This window comes from Triturus cristatus, chromosome 10, assembly GCF_964204655.1.
Source record: "Triturus cristatus chromosome 10, aTriCri1.1, whole genome shotgun sequence".
Classification (NCBI taxonomy): domain Eukaryota; kingdom Metazoa; phylum Chordata; class Amphibia; order Caudata; family Salamandridae; genus Triturus; species Triturus cristatus.
Genome location: NC_140593.1, coordinates 221,699,499 through 221,726,033, shown reverse-complemented (window position 1 = coordinate 221,726,033; position 26,535 = coordinate 221,699,499). Strand labels below are relative to the sequence as shown.

General features: G+C 40.6%; 1 protein-coding gene across 8 annotated transcripts in view; it reads left to right on the top strand.

Moving 5' to 3' along the window:
- The window catches only part of SGCE (sarcoglycan epsilon), a 171,172-nt gene extending 149,463 nt beyond the window's left edge, over nt 1-21,709 (top strand). For 4 of the 8 annotated variants that reach the window (XM_085630849.1, XM_085630848.1, XM_085630845.1 and 1 more), the window contains 2 exons: nt 16,341-16,384; nt 21,349-21,709. In XM_085630849.1, coding sequence (XP_085486975.1) covers nt 16,341-16,384; nt 21,349-21,365 — 61 coding nt within the window. In that variant the 3' untranslated portion in view covers nt 21,366-21,709. Of the gene's footprint in view, nt 1-16,340; nt 16,385-16,566; nt 16,602-21,348 lie in introns of all 8 variants that reach the window. The other 4 variants (XM_085630847.1, XM_085630846.1, XM_085630843.1 and 1 more) reach the window with 2 other exon arrangements.
- The last annotated feature ends 4,826 nt before the right edge of the window (nt 21,710-26,535 follow it).

Genomic DNA, 26,535 nt, shown 5'->3' with positions numbered 1-26,535 from the left:
CAACTAACACACAAGTAGCCTTTGGACCTCCTCCAAATAAACGCAGGAGGAAATCGAGGGGAGTTCAAGGAAAGAGCAAACCCAAGGTTCCACACTCGGATTTTGGGAAGTTTTTAAAAACCCCCACATTAGTAGAGAAACCATTGGTCGATTTACACCCTAAACCCATTGCTCATGAGGATCCAGCTCCTACTATGATAAAAGACACAGGAGTTGGTTTTGCTAATATTCCCTTGTCTGTTGTCCCGCTGGGAAACCTAGAATTTTTGCTAAGGTCCCTGTTATTACCGATCAGCGAGAGTATTAAAAAGATTGAGATCAGACTAACCATTTTAGAGGCCACAGTGGGCAGTCTGAAAACTCCAGCTGGCAGACAGGGAAGGCAATCAGAGTCCACTCCCTCCACTGTAGCCCTTAAGCAGTCGGCAAATAGTGTCGCCTATCCAGTCCCTCCACAAGCTGTGAATGTGGCACTCTCGCAACAACCCACAAGGCCAAAGCCTGCAACAGCTAAACCCCCTAACACCAATATGCCCAACCCTCCTTTAGGATCTGTACCCCCGGCACAGCCGGTAGACAAGAGCACCCCGACCCCTTTAATGAAGCTCACCCTGAGACCACGCAGACCCGATTTACCTCCAGAGACCAATGCTTTTACTGTCGTTATGGCAGGTGTCCCCCCACTTGAGGAAGGTGAAACGGAGGACTTTTGTGCCCTAAAAAGTAGGGTAATCAAGTGGTTAAACATAAATAGACCCCTCCCGACACACTTTAATAACGAAATTATAATGGTAAGAAGGGTACCATGGGTGGGAAGAACACAAAAATCCATTAAAGGGGACTGCATACTGGTGAGTTTTAGGGACACAGGAACGGTGTCCCATATATGTCAAGGGAAAAACAGATCTAGGGAATCCACCATCCAAACCCTCCATGTGTCGTTCTTTTTTCCCATCATCCCAGTCCTATCTCAGCAATCCCAAACTCATGACAACTGGGAGAGGGTTGGCAGGAGGGGGAGTCACCAGGCCTTTAACCCTAGTCCGTTTTTTGGCCGACCTGAACAACCCTTTTTTTCCTATAACCGGTTCCATTGCCTAAATGGCCTTGAAGGGGTCGATTGACAGACAGACAATGCCCCCCAGGGTTGTATAGAAATTGGAGGTACGGTAGAAAGACTGGAGGAGCAAAGATCCAAGGCTCAGCAAATCCAGGTGGTTGGTGAGGGGGAATCAAACTGCGTTGTGCCAAAGGAAATAGTTGTAGACAAGACAGGAGGGGGACATGGGCAGGGAATGCAAAGATCAATGTGGGAAAGAAAACCAAGGGCCCAGGGGGGTGCTGAATGGAGTGGAGAGGGTGTGAGACTTATCTCATGGAATATAGCGGGTATAGCGGGCAAATTCAACAATAAGGAATGGGTGGACTTCATTAGAACATTTCACATTATATGTGTACAGGAGACATGGGCTGTGGAGAATAACTACCATCTGCAGGGGTACAAGTGTTTTTTTGTTCCCGCCCGAAAATCTAGCTCAGGGAGAGCAATGGGCGGTTTGTCCATCTATGTAGATTTAGACCTGCCAGGCACCTGGTCCTTTCCAGACTGGTTCTCATATGGGATACAGGCGGTTCGGTTCCAGGGAAAGGGGTTACGTTTCTCTGTTTTTAACATATATAGCACCGAGTTAGAAAATAGCCACACCCCGGTATTAACTGAACTCGACCAAAGGTTAGGAAAAGAAATCATATCCCAGAATAAGGGACCGTCTGGTGGACTGCTTGTGGTGGGGGATTTTAATTGTCACCTTTGTCCGGCACTGGTCAAAAAGAACACAGATTGGGCGCAATGCCCAATTGAGCAGGGACCGCATTTTTCTCACTCGCCTACTGGGTCGGCTCTTAGGTTGCTTCGGCTTAAGTACGACCTAGAGCACACCATTAATATGGTAGACCCACAGTCGGATGGTACACTCCCACCAACTTTTAAGGGCAGGGGCTGCTCGTCTATTATAGATTATATTCTGGTCTCGAGATCCCTGGTTAATAAAGTAGTCAGTGTAGGGATAGACTGGAACACTTTCAGCGACCATAACCCGCTTGTTTTAATGCTCGCATATAGGGCGGGTATTGGCTCCAATGCCCATCGTTCAATCGTGGAGAGGGTCACCGATCAAGGCAGGAGACTGAAATGGTCAAAAATAGATGGGGCAAAGTTCTATAAAAACCTGAGCGATAAGGGTCTGCTGGCCATAAATGAATGTTTGGATCTGGAAGTCCAGGGACCAAGGTTATTACAAGCATTTAACCATATTGCCAACCTGATAGACGGATTACTAAGGTCCGGTGCGCCCACGCGTAATCTGGTCAATCCCCGGTGGTTTGATAAAGATTGTTCCAAGGCACTGAGGGAACTGAAATGCTCCCTTAAGTCAAAACCACGAGATCCACAAGTAATCAGGGCATGCAGAGAAAAATATAAAAAAGAGACCAAAAGGAGGAAACTCACCCTGCAGGCAGAAGCTTGGGCAGATCTGAGAGAGGCAGGGGAAAGAAGGGACCTAGCGGGGTTCTGGAGAATCATCAATAAACCGACCTTTCAAGAAAATGATTCTCCGGAGATAGGGGCTAACATCCTCCCGGAGCAGTGGGTTACACACTTTAGGAGCCTGTATAACCATGAATCGGGTCCCCACGTAGAGTCATCAGTAACCCCAAGTCAGGCTCCTCCGGTAGTATTTACCCTTAAGGAGATCACGGCAGGGATGGAGAGTCTAACTAAGAATAAAGCCCCGGGCCCAGATGGAATTCCCCCTGACCTTTTTCTTAGTAATATAGATCTTTGGGCCCCACTGATGACCAGGGTCCTAAACACTGCTATCACCTGCGGTCTCCCTCCATCATGGTCTAAAGCGATCATTGTGCCAATCTTTAAAAAGGGCAACAAGGACGACCCCAAGTGTTATCGGCCTATTTCCCTGATTGACGTCTCGGCTAAACTTCTGGGAAGGGCACTCCTGAACAGATTGTCCGAGTGGACCGAAGAGAACAACATCTTCTCGGACACTCAATATGGGTTCAGGTCAGGGAGGTCCACTAGCGACCAATGCCTGAACCTATATATGCTGACTGCCAAATATACTCTGGGCAGTAAGGAACCCATTTATATGGGATTCATGGACCTGGCAGCAGCATTCGATCACGTCAACAGAGGGAAGTTGTGGGACATGATGGCAGGGTTGGGGATCGAGAGCGGCCTAATTACCATACTAAGAGAGCTGCATAGCGACACCACGGCTAGAGTTAGATTTAACAGGGAGGGAGGTTTGACGGACTCCTTTCCATGCAAAAGTGGAGTCAGACAAGGTTGTATTCTTGCCCCTTTTTTGTTCTCCCTTTACATTAATAATTTGGAACAGTTTCTTTTGGGCTTAAAGGCAGATTCCCCAAGGGTTGGGACGCGGCAAATCCCTGTCCTGCTTTACGCAGACGACGCGGTCTTGCTGGCGCGTACACCACGAAGCCTACAGATTCTGATAGATGGGTTCGTCAAGTTTATGAGCGATCTGGACTTATCTGTCAACCTAAGCAAATCTTACGTGCTCCAGGCAGGCAAAAAACCTTCCTCAAAATTTTCTTACACAATAGGCTCCCATTGTTTAGAGGAGGTTAAAACGTTCTCCTATCTCGGAGTAACCTTTGATGGTGCTCTTCAATTTAACTCCTTGGTGGAAGAGCGCTGTAACAAAATGATTGCCTCTAACGGGGCAATAGCCGGATATGGCAGGAGGTTGGGCAGATGGAGTCCGGAACAGGTGATGAACCTGTACGGCTCCATAACATGCGCTAAAGTAAGCTATGGGGCAGAAGTTTGGGGCTTCGTGAACACCTCTAGAATTGACCAGGAAGAGAACAAACATCTGAAATCTATCCTGAGGGTACCACCCAGCACTGCTGGACTCATAGCTCACAGGGAGCTAGGGAGGCCATATCTGGTCGATTTGTTAAAACTTAGGCCAATTGTGGCGTGGCTAAAAATCTGGGTAAATCCAGACGCGCATCTAAGTAGAAAAATCTTACTGGACTGCCTAGGTAGGACCCACTGCATGCGCATCCCATGGCTCAAATATGTGAGAAACACTCTTGAGGAACTAGGGTTTGGAAACCTCTTCAAGAACCCCACCACCATTTCAGCACAGCACAAGAAACAAGTAGGGGAAATTTTCCTAGAGCGGAAAACCCAATGCCGTGCTCTGGCTGAAGGGGAAAAAAAGTCAATAAGGGCTCATACTTTGGTGAAGAGTGTGGAGGGTATGGAGCCCTACCTGTATCTTGTACACAATACACAGGACAGATTTCTTATGTGCCGTTTCAGACTGAGCCTACTTCCTTTTATGTTGGCCTCGCCAGCAGGTTTTACCATGTCAATCGAGCAGAAGGGACCCTGCGGCTGCGACAATCGGTCTCCGCAGGACTCCCTTCATTTTACTTTGCTCTGTCCCTATTATTCAATGCCCAGGCGTAGATTCCTAGTAGACATCCTAAAAAAGGCCCACCTGGAACATGCCAGAGATGCACTAATCTATTTGCAAAAAGCTTCTGACCCGCCAACCTTGTGTTGTGTTATGAATTTTATCAAGGTTGCGGTCCGACTAAGGAAGACGAGGGGAGAGGATTAAAAGACTTGTGACTCCCTGTTTTAAATTTACAGCCTTGTATGTTAGTATTTTATTGTTATTTATGCACAAGGATCTTGACTAATATTTAATGCCGTTTTTATCTATGTATATGTATGTGTGCTTTTATGGTGTTTTTTAATCACCGAATAAAGATTCTTGAATTGAATTGAATTGGTCCGACGGGTCAACCAGAGCTTGCAGAGCAGATAAGGTGGAAGAGACCTCTAATGAAGTTCTATTTAATATTATAGGATCCTCCACTATCCTGCTCCACCTGAGCCTTCTACTGTTGTTTGTTAGAATTGCCTCTGCAGTTTCACACTCAGTCGAACTTAATCTCCTTAGGCAGTCCTTTAGATTTAGACCAAGCACTAACGGGTTATGGTCGCTCTCAGGTCGAGCCATTATTAACATATCCTCCAATAGCACCCAGTACTCGACCCCGATTAAGATATAATCAATTCGACTAGTACTGGTGCCGTTGTCAAATGTGACCCGGCCTTCTTTATTGGAATGTGATCGGCCATTGACCGCTCTCAACCCCCACTCAAGACACAAATCCATCCATTGTAGTGCTGCCTCTGTCCCTCGCTTAATCGGTTTTAGTTCGAGGGGAGGGATATTCCATTGCACATCTTCTTCAGCAAATATATCCACTCCCTCACATTGGAGCGGTTCGAAGGTACAATTAAAATCCCCCACCACTACCACGAACTTATCCCTACCAATATTATTAAGGAGGAGATCTAATTCTCTAATGACCAACGGACTACGTCCCCCAGGGAGTCCGCGAGCATATATGTTAACAATGTAAATCTCCTGGAGGTTGGGACTCGTCAGCATAATCCCAAGAATATCAGGATTATCCACTAGCACTTCATTGGTCCTATAACTGAGTGACTGCCTCACCCAGATAGTTAATCCCCCAGAAGCTCTGCCCCTTCTACCCCTCTGGGCAGGTTTATAAAAATTAATATACCCATGTCTAAAAATAGGATCAAGGGCCGAGGTTTCCTGAAATATTAAAATGTCATGGTTGTCCACAAAGTCAGCCCACTCTCCTAGGCCTACCTTGCTTTTCAACCCTGCAATATTCCAGGAAGCTATTTTAAGCGGGGTATTCATACTAGGGGATTGAGAATGTTCGATAGCCTGGAGGCTATTACTCGCTAACCCTCCACTCTCCAACAAGGGATCTCTATCTGTAGTTATCCTGGTTGGAAGTGCGGACTGCTCCTTTCCTTGCACACCCTCCGTTATCGCCGTCACCAACTCCAATGGGCTACCTAAAATTAGTCCATCAGGGACAGCTGCTTCCCCCCCAAAGGTACCAATCCCTATGGAGGCCACTTCAGGATTCATCGGCCAACTGTTTTTACCGTGCCTGTATGAAAGTCAATCTACCCCCTCTAGCCCTATAAGGGGCTCGAACCGGTTGGATAAAGGGAGGTGTCGCTCCATCTGGACTACAGGATTTCCCCCAAGATATCTTCTCCTACATCGATTGAAAGGTAAGTAGGAAGAGCCACTAGTTGAGCGAGAATAGAAATAATCAAGACCTAAGGATTGTATATCTCCCTCCCTCCCAAATCTTGGCTGTCTACGGATAAAATCAACCACCCAAGGGTCCCTAAAATTCACGATGATACAGTCACCCTCTAAGTCCTTTGGACAATGTCCCACCCAGTTCACCCTTCTAACACACAGTATCTCAGTATTAGAGAAGGGAGGGAGAGATCTTTTCTTGTTAAGCCAAAATATGACTTTATTTTTTAGCTCTCTATCTGATTCTTGTCTATCCTCCCCCAATGAAGGGACTCCCACCAGAATGGTAGTATAAGGTATGGATTCTGGGGGAAGATTTACACAAGGCAATCGCTGCTTGTTTTTCTCCTTCTCCAACCGACAATACTCAGATAACCTACTACCTGGAACTGGAACTTGCAGTGCAACCTTTGTTTTGGACACCGCCCCCACCCCAGTATGCCTAGCCTGTGTGGTAACTATAGTGGTTTTGCCTACATGGGGAATCTCTGTACTATGTTGTACTTCTTGGAAATTGGGAATGTCATTTACGACTGGTGTTGAAGCACTTATTCCATTATCTATCCCTGTTTTTTGGGATTCAATCAGTACATTAGGGTTTTCCATTCCTTTAACTAATTTGTTCAGTACATCTGTATTTGATGAAACAAGGTTCTCCAACTTGCTAATTTCAAATTAATCAACCTTGTTCTCTCCACTAGGGGTAAGATCAAGGATTTGATTAAGGTTTCCAATTTGCCCAAAAGACCATCACCAGCACCACTCATGGAGGTCTGTTGGGCTGGACCTCTTTTGACCAAAGTTGGGTTTGTTGGCTGGGTATTATCGGTAGGGATCGATGTTTTCCCAATTTTTTTAGGGATTTTGGGCATTTTAGCAGTTCCACCCTTCTGCGGACCACCCCCTCTTTTCCTTTTACTGGATTTGGTATTTACCAGTGAGCCTATTTTTTGGGTTTCTATAGTGGGTCTATGTGACGGAGAAGGGCTAGAAACTCTATTGATTGGACTGCTAGAAATCATACTAAGTGGAGTAGGATTGGGGGTAGAACAATCCGCTGAATTGTTCGCAACCAAAGTCATTGGGCTCGGGCAGGAACGAGATTCCTGAGTGATAATAGGTTTAGGTAATCTTAAAGGATCAGGGGAAATCACAGTCCCAATAGGGCCTAAAGATGAGCGTTTAACTGTATTGAGATCTAGGGACAGACGTTTCTCAGTAAGAGCTATCTCTTTCTCTAAAATCACTGTTGCCCGTTTTATAAATTGGTCCATTGTTCCACTGACCACCCCACCCGTGGTTGGCAATTGAACAATTCTTCCCTTCCCAGAGCGTAATGCCATAACTGGTTAGTGGCAGTACTAAAATACAATAAATAAATAGCAACAAGTAAACAACTTAAAAACCAGATTTAAGAGGAATAGCCCGGCCCGGCCCGGCCTCAAACGGCCTCAGACGGTCCCGCCCTTGTCCCGGGCTTCTCCCGGGATGCTCCCGCGGCGCTCCCGCGCAGCGGTAAGATCAGCTTGCTTTGAAGGGAGAGAGAGTGGTTAGGGGGCGGGGCAGGCATGCAGGGAGAGCGCACCAGGTGATGTTAATTGGTCATGCAGGGACTCCTGGGAAATGAAGTCCCTGTATGTACGCTCGCAGCCCTGTAGCCAGTTGAACCCTCACCTTTCCTAAACACAGCGTTTCAGCGCTAGTCCTGGTGCAAACAAAGTCGGTAGCCTCAAACAACGGAGCGGGTCCGGCGAGCAGTGGGCAAATTCACGGGCAGAAGCACAATCAAATCTCCAGTACTGCTACACCTCCTCACGATCACCAGCAACTTAAATGAATGTCCAAATATTATAGAAGGGAAATTATAATTCCAACTTTAGGTTTTTACATTTCAGATATTTTGACCTCCTTATTTTTAACTTAGTACTTCAGTTTTGTAATGATGCAATATGTTATACATGTATTTGAACTCAATATTAAAAGTTCAAATGTTTGGTGTTAGATATTTGTCAAACTGAGTTTTAATAGATTTACCAGCATTATTCAGGCTCCATGCTAATAACTATTTTAGTTAGTATAGTTGTAGTCAGTATTTTTGGGTAGAACTCTAAATTGTAACAGTTATGTTTATTTGTGACAAACAGCAAAGGTAATTCTATGCAATGAAATAGAAATAAGATTCATTTAATATTGTTTGTTTAATTTTCATAATGGCGGCAGTTTGCTCCTTTGCGTGGTTTTCTATGAATCTTTTTATAGTAGCTTTACTATATTACAACTTTTGAATATGAGACTTGGGGAGGCGTTCCTCTACGCTACATAAAGACACGGCTATATCTCAATAACCCTAGACTCGAAAAGTTGAATGGTATTCCCCACCGTAGTGAGTGCTTGTTATTTTCTTCATCTTCCTTTCAAGACTACAGATGTAGTTGTATTTTGAAACTTCAGCAAAAGTTGATAGACAGTGACATTACACTTTCCTTTAAACTACTAGCTGTGATTGTCCATATGTGTTTGAAGCTGATAGGTGCCTATTAACTTGCAAAAATTGAGCTTATGATAAAGGGATTGACATCAATAAAACACAAAACAGCACTGGGTGGAGACATCAAGCCTTAAAATACAGTGAAGTTACAACAGTGAGTACAATAAGTGCAGTAGATTGCATAGGATTTAGATAACATGAATGTGTTCTTATGGCTAATGATGGGACTTGAAAACCTGGGTTCTAACCCTGACATCAGCACTTCACTGAAAATTGTGTGATTCTAAGCAAATCACTTGACCTCAATGTGCCTAAAAATTGTAACTATAAAATAATGTAAGGCAGGCAATTTCCAAAAGTAATTGTATTACTCAAATGTGTACATTTCCCACTTGATTAACATGATCATGTATTCACACCCAACCCTGCATACTACATAAATGTGCATCGTTGAGTTGTTCTTCAGTTGGGGGTGAGCTGTGTAAATACCTACAGATGCTTTAAAGTCCTGGTATGGTTAAATTGCTTGCAAACCTCATCTTCAAACAAATCCCTTACTAAAGGATTATTACACAGTGATATATTGTATTGCTTTTGTATAGGGCTTTCTTACCTCTTTAACTTTGCCAAAATCAACCGTAATGCCTTTAAATTGAATGGGCCCACCACTTTTTGAGTTACACAAGCACATATTGTCCTCATACTCTTATATTTCCTCTTATTCACCCTCTTCACAGTGATTTATTTCCTCTACCTGCTCCCACTTCCTTTTCCTCTTACTTTGGTATGTCACGCCTGCCAGCTATTAACTGTCATCAGTTAACTTTTCACTACTAGCTTGGTTATGGTGAAAATAAATATCCTGAGTTTCTGACTCAGATCGCGTCATATATTACAACATTTTTGATGACAATAGATGTGCTAGGAACAGCTGTTCTCATCACCCTCTAACCTGTGCTAATTAGCTTTAAATCCAGACAGTAGATATACATGAGGGTTCCTTGGAACCCTTACCACTTTGTTTGTTGTGGCCACCTATGGCAGTCTGTTTGGCCTAGTTCTCGTGCCTCCTCAATTGCGCTGGTCCTCTGTGATTCCTTTCCTGGGGGCTACTGCTCTGCCTGCGGCACGCTACTATGCCCTTCTGCTCACTGCCTGCAGCAGTCTAATCCTCCAGGGTTCAAGGGGCGACCTAAATGCTGCCTAAACGCCTCCTATATCCAATGTGCATGATTAAAAAATTGGTACATGCTGTTATACGGTTCCTATGAATTTAGTAGGCCTTTGTATTTGGATCAAGAAAACTTCATAAAACAGAGACTGCGTCTTCATTTATAATCAGCAAATGTTGGTTTGTTTGGCTAGCTCACAATACCACATATAAAACTCTAACCTTTCAGTGTTATAGATGTTGTTGTTAGACTCGATCATGACCGCTCTAATTCCCAAGTAATTTATGGGATCAGATCTAACCCTTTCGTTTGTCACTTTTGCTTGCCCAAGGTGTCACAAAGAAAAGATACGATAATGCTTTTTCAAATGTTTATTAAAAAGCTCTAATCTTTGTAAATATTCATATGAACTGCGATTATTAGAAAGTTGAGACACCTCATTATTATAAGCATTATTAGAACGGTGAAAAACACAAACAATTCAACCATGTTCTTTGTTCATAATGTTACTAAGGTTACTCCTATCTACTACTTATTTCTCTATGCTGAACAGAGCATGAGGGTAGTAACCATCTGCCAGGTCTCTTGGAATGATCTAACCCCATACCTTGGTACTATATGTCTGGAAGCCGGTCTCAGTGCATTAACAAATGCATCCCCGTCTGTGTGCAAACCTGCACACTTTTCTTGCACAGCTATCTTCCTTTTCAGGATGAAGGTCATGAATATTGGAATGGCATCTCAATCACAGCTTACTGCAGCTTTCATGATAACTCCAGCGGGAAGTGAACCTATCAACTGCTTCAGCATGGATGCTGTTTAAATAATAAATGGCAAGCTGATCAGACTGTGCCAAAGGTGCATAACAGTGTCTTTAATTAGCCTGGGGAGAAATAGTGATCTCCTACAAGCAAAAATAAAGCAAGGCATTGTGTGTTAAGTTGTGCGACCCTGGAACTAAATGTGCAGACTACACTGTGAAAATGTCTATAAAAGATGAGTGTGTGTGTGTGTGGCACATTCTTGTATTAGGGAAAACATGCACAAACCAACATTAGAAAAGTTGCTAAGTTAAAAAGGAAAGCTAAAATGGAGACTAAATGTAAGCTCTACAACAATGCCTCTCTTCTAAAATGTGTTCTACTTAGAGGTCAGATCCCAATCTCCATTCAAAGACATTTACATAGAATGAAGAATAAAGTTAAATTTAAAAAATAGGACCACGGTGCTATATCAAGCCTGCAGGATACCAACTTCATTCAAAGACATTTACATAGAAACAAGACCAAAGTGAAACAGAAGGTTTCACTAGAAATTAAATCATCATTCTCCCCAAGACATATATACATAGAAGTTAAAACTAACTCTTTTTCTGTATTCTCTTGAACTTTATCTACAGTTGAACATTTTACCTTTTTTCTCTTGACAGCCGCAACAACAAGCATGTCAAAACCTCCCCATTCCTTTACCAGCCTTGCATGGAAACAATGAGCAAAATTATTTGAATCTTATTTTATAGTAATTGGAGAGGGGAAAAATCACACTTTTGATAACACAGAATATTCTTCTATACAACGTAGGTATTGAAAGAAGGTCTGAAGCACAGTTCATGGTCTTCCAACTCACATTTAACAGACTTTGGGAACATATTGGGGGGAACAATTACGTGGTATTGAAACAACATAAATTGTTTTGAAGAATCGAAGGGAAAAATGAGAATGTTTCTGCATATGTGTCAATTCTTGGAGCCCTCTCAAACACAAATGAATTTGGCGTATTGAGCGACTCCCTCAGTTTTGATCATCTGGTCGGAAGCATAAACAATCCGTGTATTTATGAGAAGCTATGGCCCAAAATACTGACCTATAGGAAGCAAAAGGAATAGGACACACAGCAAACCACATAAAGGAACTGCAAACTTTTGTGAAGGTAAGTGTAATTAAAATATAGGGCCACTTAGGAAAAAGAAAGGAACCTACATTATTGAGCCCTAAAGAAGCTGATGAAAAACTTGAGTGCTTTGATGTGGAAGTAGCAGATACATAGCAAACAACATTATCTGCCAGGCCACAGATGCTGTATGTCACGAGTGTGGCAAGAGGGAACACTTTACAAGGTTTTTGTGTCCTTGATTTGTCCTCGTCTTATCATCCTCATCCTGCCACCTGATCTCTTTTGTTTTGCTGTTAGAGGCCTCCTGATATGTGCATGTGTCTTTCGATCTGGGTTCAGCGGCTGCACCGTTCAAACATATAAAACAGCATGTCTTTGAAGGTGTGTTTAATGCCATCTGTTTTCAAGATGATATATTGCTATTTAGCACTACAGAAAATGATCATATCATCTTGTTTCTTGACTAGCCTGAGGATAGTGAGAATAAATATCCTGAGCTTCTGCTTCAGATATCGCATTGTTATTAAACCAACCCTCTTGCCATTTGTTTAAGAAGATATGATTGGTGATATCAGAGTTTGCTAGTACAAAGCTGAAAGCTTTACCAAATACCCAAATACCCCCAGTGAACCGATATCACTCACACAATAGGAAATCCAGTACTCTAGTGTGATATTGAGTATCAATTTTATTCTCCTATTAACATATATGATTTCCAGCAAATCAAGTGTGTCCAATCAATCAATCAATCAGGATTTATAAAGTACAGCTTATCACATGATAGGGTATACAGGCGCTTGCAGGCCCCAGAAGCTTATTCAAACAGCCAGGTCTTGAGGGCCATCAGGAATTCCGGAAGTGAGGTGATGGTCCAGAGGTGCATGGGGAAGCTGTTCCAGGACTTTGCTGTGATGTGGGAGAAGGAGTGTCCTTCACTCCTGCTTCGGTTGTTGCAGTGAATATAGCAAATTGATAGGGAGAAGCAGTGTAGTCTTCTTGATGGGTGGTGAAAGTTCAGGCGGTGTTTAACGTAGGCGGGTCTTTAGTTTTGTAGAGGCGTGTGTTTCAGCAGCTTCAATTAGTAACTCTGCAGTACAAAACCAAAAGCTCCAGGGCCATATTATGAAATTTGCACCAGCGTTTTGTGCCCCTATAGCTCTTTCTTATTACAGAACTGACTGCAGATGCTTGTGTAACAGGTTCCTTAATACAGGTCACATGATTGCACATTTTGCTCCTTCATGATTTCAAGGGGAGAAATCCTTTATTTATCTGGTGGTGTTGCCCCATGCAAATGAGGAAATGCCATTGCCCCTGTGCCAATAGTATTGCCAACATGGGCGCTGGGGCAAACTGGCTGTCAGACGGTACCCTGCCTGTGCATCTTATAGGAAGCGGCACACAGTTATTGCTCCTAAAGAGATAATGCCATTGAAGAAAAGGGAAAGGTTTTTCCAGAGGTATCCTAAACATACTCCCACAGGTGTGTGTGTGTGTGTTTGCACTCAGACACTACACCTACCTTGGGAGGGATCCTTCAACTGAGGCTGGTCCCTCTGCATTAACAGAAATACCAGCAGTCTGAAACAACCAGTCCATATTTAAATAATCTGCTCTCCACAGTGCATTATACTTGCCCTGGATAGAGCCAGATTTGTCTGTAAGATTGTGCATTTTTCTGGCCTGTGCTGTGCACATCTAAGTAGGGTGTGGCTGAGACAAACAATGCACCAATATGGTCTTAAGCCAACTTTGTCTGAAACTACCCTGGATTCTGACATGTCACATGGGTTTCACAGAGACTAATATCAAACTTCCTTTTCATCAGAAGTAAAAAAATACAGCATTTCCTGAGTTTACTAGTCTGACCTCTATCTTTACAAAATAAAAATAAACATTAAGTTACTACTCTCAGGTCTGGTTTAGGATACATTCAGCAGACCTTGATTACCTCTAGATGAATACCTCACCCCCAATCAACAGGCCATCCTCCCATCCTACCCAAGCCATGAACATAATAATCCTTAGTTATCAAGCCTATTGAACTTTTAGCATTGCCACAAACAAGCTATCCATGGTCAAGATTTTTGTAAGTGTGCATTTTGATTCTATACAGTTTCCCCTTTACCAATAGTTTTCACCTCTGTTGGTGGGATATAGGGTTTTTGCTATTTGCATTCAATAATATAAAATAACACTGTCTGTTTCCACAGTAAGGCAGTAAAAATAATATAGTTTACAAATACTAAAATTGATTTTTAAATGTTACAAAGACTATATAAAATATTGACAGATAGTGGATGATCCAATAATTCCAGAGCTGATTTAACTGAATACACATTATTATTTGCAAGAATTGCCATGGGATATTTCCATTAAAGCCATTTTAACACTGACATGCAAATAATATATTAATGGCATCTTATTGGTGGACTTGGCATAATGGGAGGAATCTAAACTCTTTATTTATCTCTCTATTACACATCAAATCCTTTGTGAAAGAAATACTGACCACTCCCAAATTTAAAACAACTGTGGGATCTATTATAGCTGCTGGATAAGATTTCATGATCTTTTGCTCAGCACAAGCTGCCAACATTTTTATATTTGAAAAGAGTAGAACATCTTTCTCAAAGCTTGAGAATCTGGTCAAAATTTACACTTTTTCAACCAAGAATGTGTATACCAAGCACTAATCACTTCTTTGGTAATGTTCAAAGATTTTTGGTCAATGTTCAAAGATCTGTTGTATTGCAATCTGTACTCGCTATCTTTAACTAGCTCTTCAAATTATTTTTTTTATAAAGATGCAACAGACAACTTTAACAACTGATGTGAGGATATCAGAAGCTCGTCATAGACTTTATAGATGATTCTCTTTGTCCCAGTTCCTAGTCAAATTGCTGCGGTTATTACACTTTGGTGCATCAATATATATTTTTCCAGAAAAATATCTGCAATTGCCTTCAAGCATTTACAAAAGGGCACTGGAAAACATTCAAATCCTGATAATAAAATAGCTTGCATGTTAGCTTCATTAGTTTGCTTCAAAGCATTGATGAACTGTTATATAGCCATACTGTATAGAAACTCTGTATCCCTGTGCCAATTGATATAGCTTCTAAAGTATGTTTCTCTATATTTTCAAACAAAGCACAAGTAGATCAGAAGCAGATATTCAAATAATAATGGGTCATTGTTTTCCACAGGCTTTCTAGCTTGAAAATATGCATCTTCATTCTGAAGGCAGAACACTGATTTAGCAAAATCAATAGTTTTACTCTTCACTACCTTAACTAATAATTGTTTGTGAAGGTCAGCCAAGACATAGAAAACCATACTGGTGCAAAGGCATGGCCTGGATTCACCAATGTATAATCATAATATGTATTATGACTATCAAGCTGAACTTGATGTGTCTTGGTGTAATCCTACCAATCGGTGCACACCTATTGGGGTTCCCAACGTGCCTTAGTTTTCTCCATATGTACGTCGGTCAGCCTTAGCAACTGCTTTAGAAAGATCTATAAATTCTGCATTGATCAATTGTTGTTTGAGCCTATTCATCAAATAGTACTTACAAGATCAAGTAATTTTCATGAGAGGAGGAGGCTGTCCACAAACCTGGCTATAAGATTGTGTAAGTCAAAGTTTGTAAATTGAACAAAAGATGTTTTGCAATTTCCCAGTGCAATTAAGTACAGCAATCATACATTAGCTCATAGATTCATGAATAGGAGTTTTCGGTACACTGGCAGAATACGACTGCCTTTAGAAGTCCTGGGAATATGTGTGGTACAGATTACGTTGTAAAAACATATTAACTCAGCTGGCCAGAGTAAGAGATCACACTTTAAAATTGGCTTTGTGCGCCTGAATAATTTGCTTGTTATATTAGGTTTTTCAATATCACCCATAGTAGGTATAAAACAACAGTAGGAATAAAAACATTAAAATGGTATCATTCTGAATTGCAATGACTGAAATGACCATCATGGGACAATCAAAACAACTATATGTAGCAGATTAACTGTTGGTCCTACGTTTCACTCACAAAACAAATTCATAGTAATGCTATTTTTCCAAATTAAGGCAATTATATTCCAAACACTTTAATGATGCTGATACTTTACTTTTATGAAATCACACTCCTGTCTTGTCCAGAGAGCAGTAGAAGAAAATGTATTCTTCTGGTGGGATTGCAGTATTTGCCAGATATAACAACAGAAAGACAGTTGAATGACTATCAAATCTCTGTTGAACAATCTTCCTTTAAACTTACCACACTTATTGAAGTGTTTTAACTTCAAATTGCTCCCAAGCCGCATCTCTTCAGATCACATGCAATTCACTCCTTAGCTGTAAATTATGAAAAGTGTTTATATTACCTTTTAGGAGCAATTACAAAGGTGATGCAGTTGTCAATGTATTAGATGAATTCTGATTTTGAGAAAAAGAATGCACCACGCTAAACAATTGAGACTCTATTATGTTCATTGCATGCATTATAAATGTAGTACGTTCACCTACAAATGTCACTAAACTGTCACTATTTTCCTTTAGGAATTTACAACATCAGACACAGATTCCACAACAAAAGATTGCAGGTTAGTATGGTACAGGTTGAAATGATGGTAACTTAAGAGGCTATGTATGGTTTGTTCCTATTTATTACAGAAGCTATCACAAATTTGGAGAGTTACATTCACATTCGTGTGAATGAACAGCCTGCTTTCAAAGTTTTCATTTACATTTTTCTCCTCTTTGTTACTGCTTTCGGGAATTAAAGGAGAATATCGCATGACAACATTTCAAAGATTTGAGGCAAGTATACATCGTGATACAAAATGCGCCCATTCATAAATTTGTCACTGTCCCCATTTCATTGCACATAGGTTTTCAGTCTTAAATACTACTTATTATAATATAGTCAGTCCTAAAAGTATCAGTTGATTCACTGGTTCACTAAGATATTGAAAGATACACTATCAATATTTTGCAAAATTTTCCTGTCTTTCAGATACTTGCTCAAATCATACATGAGTGCCCAACTAGGGAAAGATGCTCACATGAAATGCTTCAAAATGAGAAATCCATGAGTTAGAGTTCCATAAGATTAGTGCAATAAATATTAGGTTTAATGTACATGTATAAAACTTTGAGAATCCTGGAAGAATAGAGAGTTGTGAAAGATAATGAGTCACTATCAGACAAACTAAATATGTGTTGGAATGAAAACTGATGTATAGGGGATCACTGAGAGGCCCCTTGAGGTCTTCGGCACTACTGATGTCACAGACATTGCACCCGGGGGAGGGAGTACTTCCAATAACAACACAATGGGGAATCATTTGGAAGAATGAGTATATGTAACCCAATTACTGCTTTTTTTTTCTATTTTCGACTGGATTTTCTCTTACACATTTCGCCACATTACAGCAGGTGACTTTCCCTGGTGAAAAACTTTGGACCCAAGTTCAGGTATAATTTATGATTATGTGCCACAAATAATGGGGCGCTCATTTAAAGAACAGGTTACAATATCTTAATGTCACAGTACGCCCAAGTCAGAGAGGAAAGCAAAATTGATAATTTTATGTTGTGCAAAATCAACAGCGGAAACTAAACTGGATTAGCAGCGAACTGTGACTATTAAATGCAGAGCATCTTCCCAGGACCTGAACGTTTTTTTAAAGGACTGTGGGAGGGAGTCAGCCCCATTATAGACATCTTATAATTGCAAAAGGTCCATGTTAGGGAACAAAAGGAGCAACTGGTACAGTGCTCAGGACGGTGGAGTAAATCAGTGAAACTTGTATTTATAAATCATATAATTCTAGGTGGTAGCAAGAATCTGTTCACCTCAAATTACATATACTTTTGGATTCTTCAAGGCTACAATTTTTCAGGACTCACTTAAATTTTCTTACCTTTGTTATTAAACTTTGTGTTCAATCTAATTTTCGCAGCAACGCATCTTCTCCTCTCAGTAGCCTTGGCTGCTGGAAAAATAATGTTAACGAGGAAGGGAAGGGAGGATTAGGATCAGTCCAGCACACTACCTCCCATTTATTATAACAAAAAATATATGGTGTGCAGTTCCAGAATGAAAGGGTGGTGAGGGCACTTGCTCCTAAGTATCAATGATGGTTTTGACCCTAAAGAGGTCCACTCATTAAAAGAGACAGTTGAGACCCCCCTTTAATTCCTGACCTGTATGTCATGTATTTTTTGCCTGCTAAATAAACCAAACATCAAGCATGAGGCCCATTGCGAGAATTGGCGAGATGTCTAGACTACAACATGTTTATCACTGAGTAAACCTATGTGAAAGGACACTGTTTTCACCTATGTGTAAGCCTCCATTCTTTAACAGCCAAAACACATTTCCACTTGATAATTATGTAAAACTCTAAGCCATATCTGGGCATCCAAATGCTTTCTCAAAGATATTTGGATGGCGAGATGAACAACCTTATGGTTCTGAAAAGAGATATATGTTTTGAATTACCATGTAGCCACTTACCTGTCACAGTGTCTCCAGTTTGCAAGTGGTAATCAGGGTTGGTGTTTTTATAAGAAGAGGTATGGCCACTACCTTTGGGTTCCACCAAGTACAGGTATCAGATACCTACAAAAGGCATGAAAAACTGCATGTTTCATTGTACTGGGATGGCTCAGGTAAGCAAAACGCACTGAAGATCTACACAATGTTACAGGTTTTTCTAACATCTAGATACCAGGTATAAGAAATCGCTATTTACTAACCAGTCTGATGTGGTCACACAATAACTAACTTCTCTATTATTGTGAACACTAATGCAGAGATTCAAAGAAGAAAGTCGCTCCAAACAGTAGATCTTAATGTTTTCTAACCCTTTAAATGTAAAAACTCAAAATAACCCTGGTGGAAGCAATAGTTCAGATTTTATTTACCACATACCATAAAACTGCATGTATGGTGCAAGTGTTCTTCTCCACTACAATCACAATTGCCACCAGTGAGCCACTGCCCTTCTTATCATTGTTATACATTTCCTCAATGCATTTCCCCTTAAAAAAGCCCTGCCAAAACATACTTTCCTTCAAATAGGATGTAAAGAGAATTGATGAACACACTCAGAGGAAAATGGATGCCCACTTCTCTCTTGGGAAAGGCCCCAGTACCTAACGATTAATTATCTCTTGCACACCATATCTTACTCTCTTTTCAAATTTTATCACACCTTTCTTACTTTATTCTCTGAAATTCTTTTTTTAATCTTTTTGTAAGTGAAATATGCTATGATTATTATAAATATGCAACATCTCGTGACTCATTGTGTGCCTGTGAGTCACTTTGTCTGGCCTGGGAGTAAGTGCAATGCTAATAACAGTACATAAAATCATTACTGAGGTAAACTTAATGGTTTGTTACTCTCCCTTGATTCTGTACATGGCAATATTATTTGGTCTCTTTACTTTTAATATTTTTTGGCTACTGTTCTAGGGTGTTTTTAGGGTACCCTTTACTTGTATAGCATTTTTTGAGTGGGTGTCACTACCGTCTTGATCTTCACTGGCAGATACACCCACAAGTTTAGTAAGTTTATGACTCTGTACTCTGTTATAAAAGTGAGGTATCAATCCAATCTCCTAGTACAAAGTAGGAACTTTAATATTCAGTGCATGATTATGAGATTTCCATTCGTCTTTGCTGGTGGGGAGTAGATTTTGAGTACAGTCATTGCAGCACTGGGAGAGAAGGTGAGAGATTATTTTTCTTGCTCACAATCAGAACTACTGAGGAAGAAAATTAGCATTTATAGTATTGTTTTGGGCAAGACTTTTCTAGGACTTACTGCCATGTTTAGAAATGCCTTATTTTAACTGCCTTATATTCCGACACACAAATGAACATTAGTATTTTAATAAGTAATAGTTCTGACTACGTTTTCATTTCATGGTATTTGATTCCGATTTCTACTGATTTCTGAGTTTTAAATCTACTACCATAGCCTGGAGTAAACATTGGCTATTTCAGCAAGGTATTGCAGGCGAAGTCCAAAGTACAAAGTGAGTAATCGGTTACTTTAGGGATATAGGCACAACTGATAATCGACCAGTGAGAATTGACATTACTAACTGCTGGCACTGGCCATTAATCACATACAAGACCAGGTCCCAAAGACAATGCCTTGTAATTGTTGAAAGCTTAAGTGTTGCTGAATATGTAATGAACATGTTGACCAGTGATGGCCACAGTCGCTGGAAACACTCTACTCTGAAATAAAAATACAACTTTTTTTTTTTAAATAGAATTGCTTTCTTTGTGTAAAAATGAGTAATTGCTGAGTCTTCCTTGCGAAATCCAAAGGAGTCTCATGAAATGTTATGCTAGGTTATGTGCATTTGCACAGCATACTTCTACCTTTCAAATGGTCCTTTAATACTTCCAGAATATTGCCCCCCTCAGTGTTTTAGTGTACGCTGTTTTTTGGATCAAGAAATGCTTATCTTTAAACAATGATTTTACCAATGTGATTTAAGTAATCTAGGTCCTGCCCTAGTATAAGGTTTGTGAACTGTGGCTCTTTCTTGTCTGCCCTCAAGTTGCCTTCAGATTCTATAAGAGCCCACATTATGTGTGTTCAACCTTGCATTTCGGAATGCCTTCACAGATAGTTTCATAACGGCTGAATTTTTTTAGTTTTTAGAGATATAGTAATAGTTATCAGTGTTTGAACTAAACACCAGACTTTGGCAAAAAATTATAGAATTTCTTTTTAGAATGAAAGTGAATTTTGAATTACATGAAGAGTTCAGTACTTTACAAAATAGTCATTAAGGATTTCTTTTAAAGTTTATAAAAGCTTTTTAAAATGTACTGTTTTGTGAGGATTTGTACGAAGGTTGAATTTTAACTTGAAATTTGAAAAAGACATTCAAAAGGTAAAAATTGTTAGCAGTGGTTTAAAATCTTTTAGAGATATTCACAATTGTATGTTGTAGATTTAAACTATATGAAATTGCTAAAATAAAATTATTTAAAACTTCCAACAAAGATGTATAATGGTTTTCCAAAGTACTTAACATTATTAAAACTGCTAAAAATCCACAGAAATTGTTTACTCAATGATTAGAACAAAATAAAAATTGCTCTTAAATAAAATTAACCTATCAATTGATCACAAAACCTTGACAATTGTTTTCCTTTACATATTAATATTATCACAGAACTAACACCCTTGTACAGATATTCTGGAGGATTACCCTTCTGTTTAATGACTTGACAAGAAACATATTAAGGTTTCCGTACAATTGCTGATCATCTGTACTATTGAAATGAGTTTGCTAGCTGTCCTTCTTGGTGGAAACTAGTGGCAGGCATGGACATTATGATTTCTTGCACTTGATTCTGATATTTCTAGAAGAGGTTCATGATATTCAATATTAGAAGGATTAATCTAGCTTTAAGTGAAGCTTTTATATTGATTCTTTTTCGAAATGATTCTGCATCTTACACCATCTGTTTTTTCACTCGGTCACTCTTCCTAATCTGGCAATAATTAAAATGTTCCTTTCCTTACAGGTAAACGGTATCCCTGAAGAAAGAAAATTGACTGAAGCAATGAATTTATAAAATCATACTACTGAAGTCCAACAGCACCTCGAAACTTGGCTGTGGTCACATGTTCCACAATTTTTACACCTGTCAATGCCTATCTACTTTCATTCTAATCGCAGCAATCATGTGCATGACTTTTTTTTACATTTTATTCTGGGTAGCATGCATGTCTGCACAACTCAATCCACTTTTGCTTCAAAACAAAATAATTCCGTCCATAATTGTGATGTATTTTTGTACCATGATGAACAATTTGTATAAACACTGATAAATATATATTTGTTAAAAATGTTGTTAAATATATTAATAAACAAATTAAATGGTTCATTGTGCCACATCATATTTTATTCCTATTTATTTAACATGTTTTTCACAGTGTTAGCCTGTGGCCATTTTAGAGCACTTAATACAAATATGGGCTAATGGATACACTAATGGCTAATGGATACACTCCGCTAAAGCAGAGGTGTAATGGCATAGTTTATTTCACTCTTCACAATAAACGGTGTCAGGAATAGGGTTATTAACTTGGTAGAGGGTACCAGCTTGATAAATGAATACATTCACTTTGGATAAGTCAAGAGAGAGGTTCTGAGAGAACATCTGCTCAACCCCTAGTGGCTATGGGACATTACACAATCCACAGAGAAGTGTGCATTATACGCATTATATTCAAGCAGTACCAAAATTTAAATAACACTACTGAATAAAAGTCTCAAGCCAAATTAGAAAAACAGAAAATAAATGAATGAGCAAAATTACACTAAGATCATTAAAATAGGTAACAGGAACAGAAATTATTTTTTCACGTTTTAAGGTGAAACATACCAAGAAAAGTTAAAGAGACAATCACAAACAACGTGTTTGTGCTAGGCACAGATTCAGGCCAACTAGAATGGAGAAAAGGTTGAATGTAACAAATGGGTCATCCCAGTCAAGGTTTTCACCTTAGGATTTAGTCTCTGAAACGGAAGTCACAATATTCCAGTGCAGGAGGAGTGCAATATGTGCATGAGAGCCAGAGGATGATGTCCGTCAGGGGAAGTATTGGAAAATGTGCAGCACGGAATAAGTTTTTGATGTGTAATTCAGGAAACTAGAGTGATGTTCACTGGGGCAACACATGTGCAATATCTGACACATTCTCTGTGTGATTCCATGAATAAAATCTTCAGCCTGTGGCGTGCATCCCTGTCAGTGATTGCTTCCTAGCTTGGGTATTGTGGGTGTGGGGAACTCCATAAAGTTGAACACCCTAAATATTAGCTCAATAATTCTCCCACAAGTTGGTGAATCACGGACGGAGTTATACTTCAATTTCATGAGGCAATGTGTCTTTTGCAAATCAAAATACAGTCCTTTAAGTATGGGCTCAATTTAACAGGTGTGGTACAGAAATTAATTAATACAAAAACATGAAATCAATGCCAAGAACGCTCTCAGGGCAGGGCATTACAGAATTATGTGGAAATCAGAAAAACGATAAGCCCCAAGTGAGTGGCAGAATCAATAGAGAAACAGGCAGCATATCCCTAGTAGCATTGGAAAGTGTTCCGGCTCACCTAAAAAGTTGAGGGTTTATATGGGAAATCTTTTTATAGACTAACAATGAAAGTGCTAATTCATCCTGGTGTGAAAAAAGTATCACATTTGTAGCAAATCAGAGAGCCGTTTTATGAAACGTACTATTGCCTTACCATCTAAGCACTAGCCCATTATATGCACAGTGATTCCACCCACTAAGGCTAACGTCGTCCAGAGATGGCAGGACAAACTAGTTACATGAACAACAACAAGCTATTACGAATAAATAGGGTACAGTGAGCTAGCGGCAGGTCCCTTGGAAAAGAAACATTATTGTAACCATGCTGTAGAGCTTTCATCAAGCACAGCAAGAACAATGTCAATGGAAATAAACAAACATGGCTCTGCTTGACTGAGTGCTACAGAATAAGTGGACGTGCAGGAGGAGACATCCATTTTGAACAAGATGACATTTAGGTCTAAAGCCAGGCCTAGTTATCCAGAGCCAGAAAAACACACTTCTACATGGAATGGAAAATAGTTTTCAGTGTAAAAGCATCATGTCAGTGTGCACATATAAATTAGATTATAAATCCACATTCTGTACTTTGTTAGGGATGCACACAAATATAAAATGCACAAAAACTCTTACAGATGCTTGTGCCTTTCCAGATTTACTTTTTTACACAAAACGTATACTTGGTGTTTATAATGTTGACAATTTCACGATTTTATTTTTCTGTTTGCAAAGGAATTTCCCTTTTCGTGTTGTCTTTTTAAAATCCTGTCGATGAAAAAGCAAACGTATCACGTATAACTTGTACTGTGCGCGAACCTACAACTTTTTTAATTATCCCATGTTTATGTGTGTCAACAAAAATGAAGGGCTCCAACTCCATAAAAGATTCTACAGAAATAGACAGGAAAATAGGAAAGGCCTGCTGAGCTGAAGGACAATGACTGCTCGATGCAGTAAGGAAACTGCAGCTTTGTGACCACAAAGGAGGAGGAGTTTGTTACGCCTCACAGTCATGTATGGGGGCTCATTATGCATGTAAGCATGTGCTGAATATAACACAGTTCTTTTTTAAATGATCCATTTCAGCAACCAGGGTGTGTCAGGGAGCGGAATGCTTTCTTCCGACAAACCTGGTGAAATAGAGTTTGAGTCTGAATCTCGGCAATGTCGACTGCCTCTTTAATTCCTTCTAACATCACTGATTTCAGTACCAGAAATTGGGGGATATTAACATTAGTTAATAACATCACTTAGAAAGCACTATATAAAAAGACGGTATTAACCCTAACAACACGGTTCACGGTAACAGACATAGGCAGATTTATATCACTGCAATTCATCTAGTACTCTATCAGATAAGGTAAGCCAGTGATAGCTAGTAGCAACAATCTTTACTCAAAAGGATTCAGTAAAGCAGTGAAAATGAGTCTTACAGCTGACATTACACTGTGTGTAAATAAAGCTGATGGCCATTAATCACATGAAATGATGGTGGCACAAAAACAAATTCAGTTGCACTTTTTGAACGTGCCTTGCTTACATCCTTGTGGTGTTCTGAGTCACCCTTCAACACCTCGCAGCTGTGTCATGTGATCAAGGGCCGTCCAAAGAGTGTCTAAGGGATAGGCACTGATAAACGCAGTTAATGAACCAGCATAGGAGAAGCAGGTGCTTAATTTGTAAAATAATAAGTGCCAGGTCCATGACCAGGAGGCCACTGCAGCCTGCACCACCCACTGCGCCGTCATCTCCGCCAATGAGGGTACCAAAACAACTACTAACCATCTCTCTAGCCTACAAGTGTGACAGTTCAGATTATTCCAGGTCCCCAAAGCTAAAGGAATGGCTGGGGAGGCATGTATTAGTCTTTTTTTAATGTATATTTGATTCATATTCAACTGCTGTTCGGCTCATCTCTAATTTAGATGAGCAGCACCACCATGGGGCAGAGCATCATAAGTGTGGTGATGACAATTAAGTGCTGGTGCCCAGCACTGGAAACCACCAGCTCAAATTAAGCACTGATTAGCAGTGTAGAGGGAGGACATATGTGGTGAAGTGTGCTTTAGCATTCAAGGGGTAAGCAGTTTCTGGGCTCAAACAATTGGACAGAGGCAGTCCAAGGGCCAGAAAGAGGTCCATGGGGCAGAGGGGAGCAACAAATGAGCATTGGCATGAGTGGAACAATAAGAACCTTGTGGAGCAAGAGAGGTTAGGCAGGGCTTAATGTGAAAACAATGTTTTCTCGAGGATGGCACGGTGAGATCCCAGTAGCTGAGCTAATGGGTGAAATGGCAGACCATCCTCAAATGGTGGGGGAGAGGTGGAGATCGAGAGCAAGTATTTAGTATGTTTGTAGGACATTGAGTGGTTTAGGTGCATTGGCAATGCAGTGTATCAGTACACCATCAATATAGGCAGAAGGGTCTAAAACACGAGGCCACTATCAAATACAGTGAATTCACACTAGGGGGCTAGAGGAGATATAAGGACCTGCGTGGGCCACCTCCCCACTTGTTAATCATATCACAGAAAAAGGCCAGAAAACTAAGAGCAAGGTGCAAACTAGTCCACTCAACCAAGTGTAGGGGGAATCCCTTTTTAGGAATATTCCCCTCACACACTAAAGGTGTCATGCTTCATCATAGGGGTGCCTCCTCGCGTGAGAGACCTGGTCTCTACGTGGGCTACAACCCCCGCGCTACGAGGGAGGAGCTCAGGGATGTTTTAGTCAGGGTAAGGTGGGTGTGCTAACACCACATGTGAGCTTGGTGTGGTGAGTGAAGTGCAGTGCTGGTGTGTACGTGGGTTAAAACAGGCTATGGGGTTAGCTATGCAGCAACTTTATTCAGCTACCCACTGTCAGGATTAAAAGCAAAATCAAATAGCTGGGAACGCAGGTGCCATCATTAGAGGCATCTGTGTTAGTGCATGACCAACATGTTTCGGCATAGGGACCTATTAAAGTGTCACGGCCTTCTTCAGGGTCAATTGTTCAGCTACTGCGTTTACAAAGAAAAAATATGTGTAAAGATAAAGCACATGAGAAAATATGCGGATGCGTGCCTCCTCGCCTCTGACGTTGCCACTAAGCGGGTTGGCGCACATACCATTTGGGTAGAATGCCAGGACAGAAATGGAGAATTTTTTAACCACAGATGGTTTCTTGGTGAACATACTGAACAGCTGGACCACTGGTTCAGTATAAAACACCATTTATATTGCACATTTATTTATCTTGGTTCAGAAAGAGACCTTTTTTTAAATGGTGTAAATCCGTTCAGTAATTCCTGAAAAAATAAAAAAATAAAAATATCGATATCCGAGCACCGAGGAGGAGTCTCAAACCCTTCCGGGCACGAGCTTCACTCTAATTGGCTGCCAACACTCCAAACCAGGAAGAGTTGGCAGCCATCTTGTGACTCGGGGGAAGAAAAGTGAAGAATTAGAAACACCCTGACCCCCTAGGCCTGCTCAGGGCGTCCCACAAGGACACCCAGGGCCAAAAAAATGCCTTTTTGTTTTTTAAACGGCCGAATTTGCACTGGGTGCGTGAATCCAGCCGAAAATAATTTTCAAAACAAGAAGTACGGGCTCCCGCGCTTCGT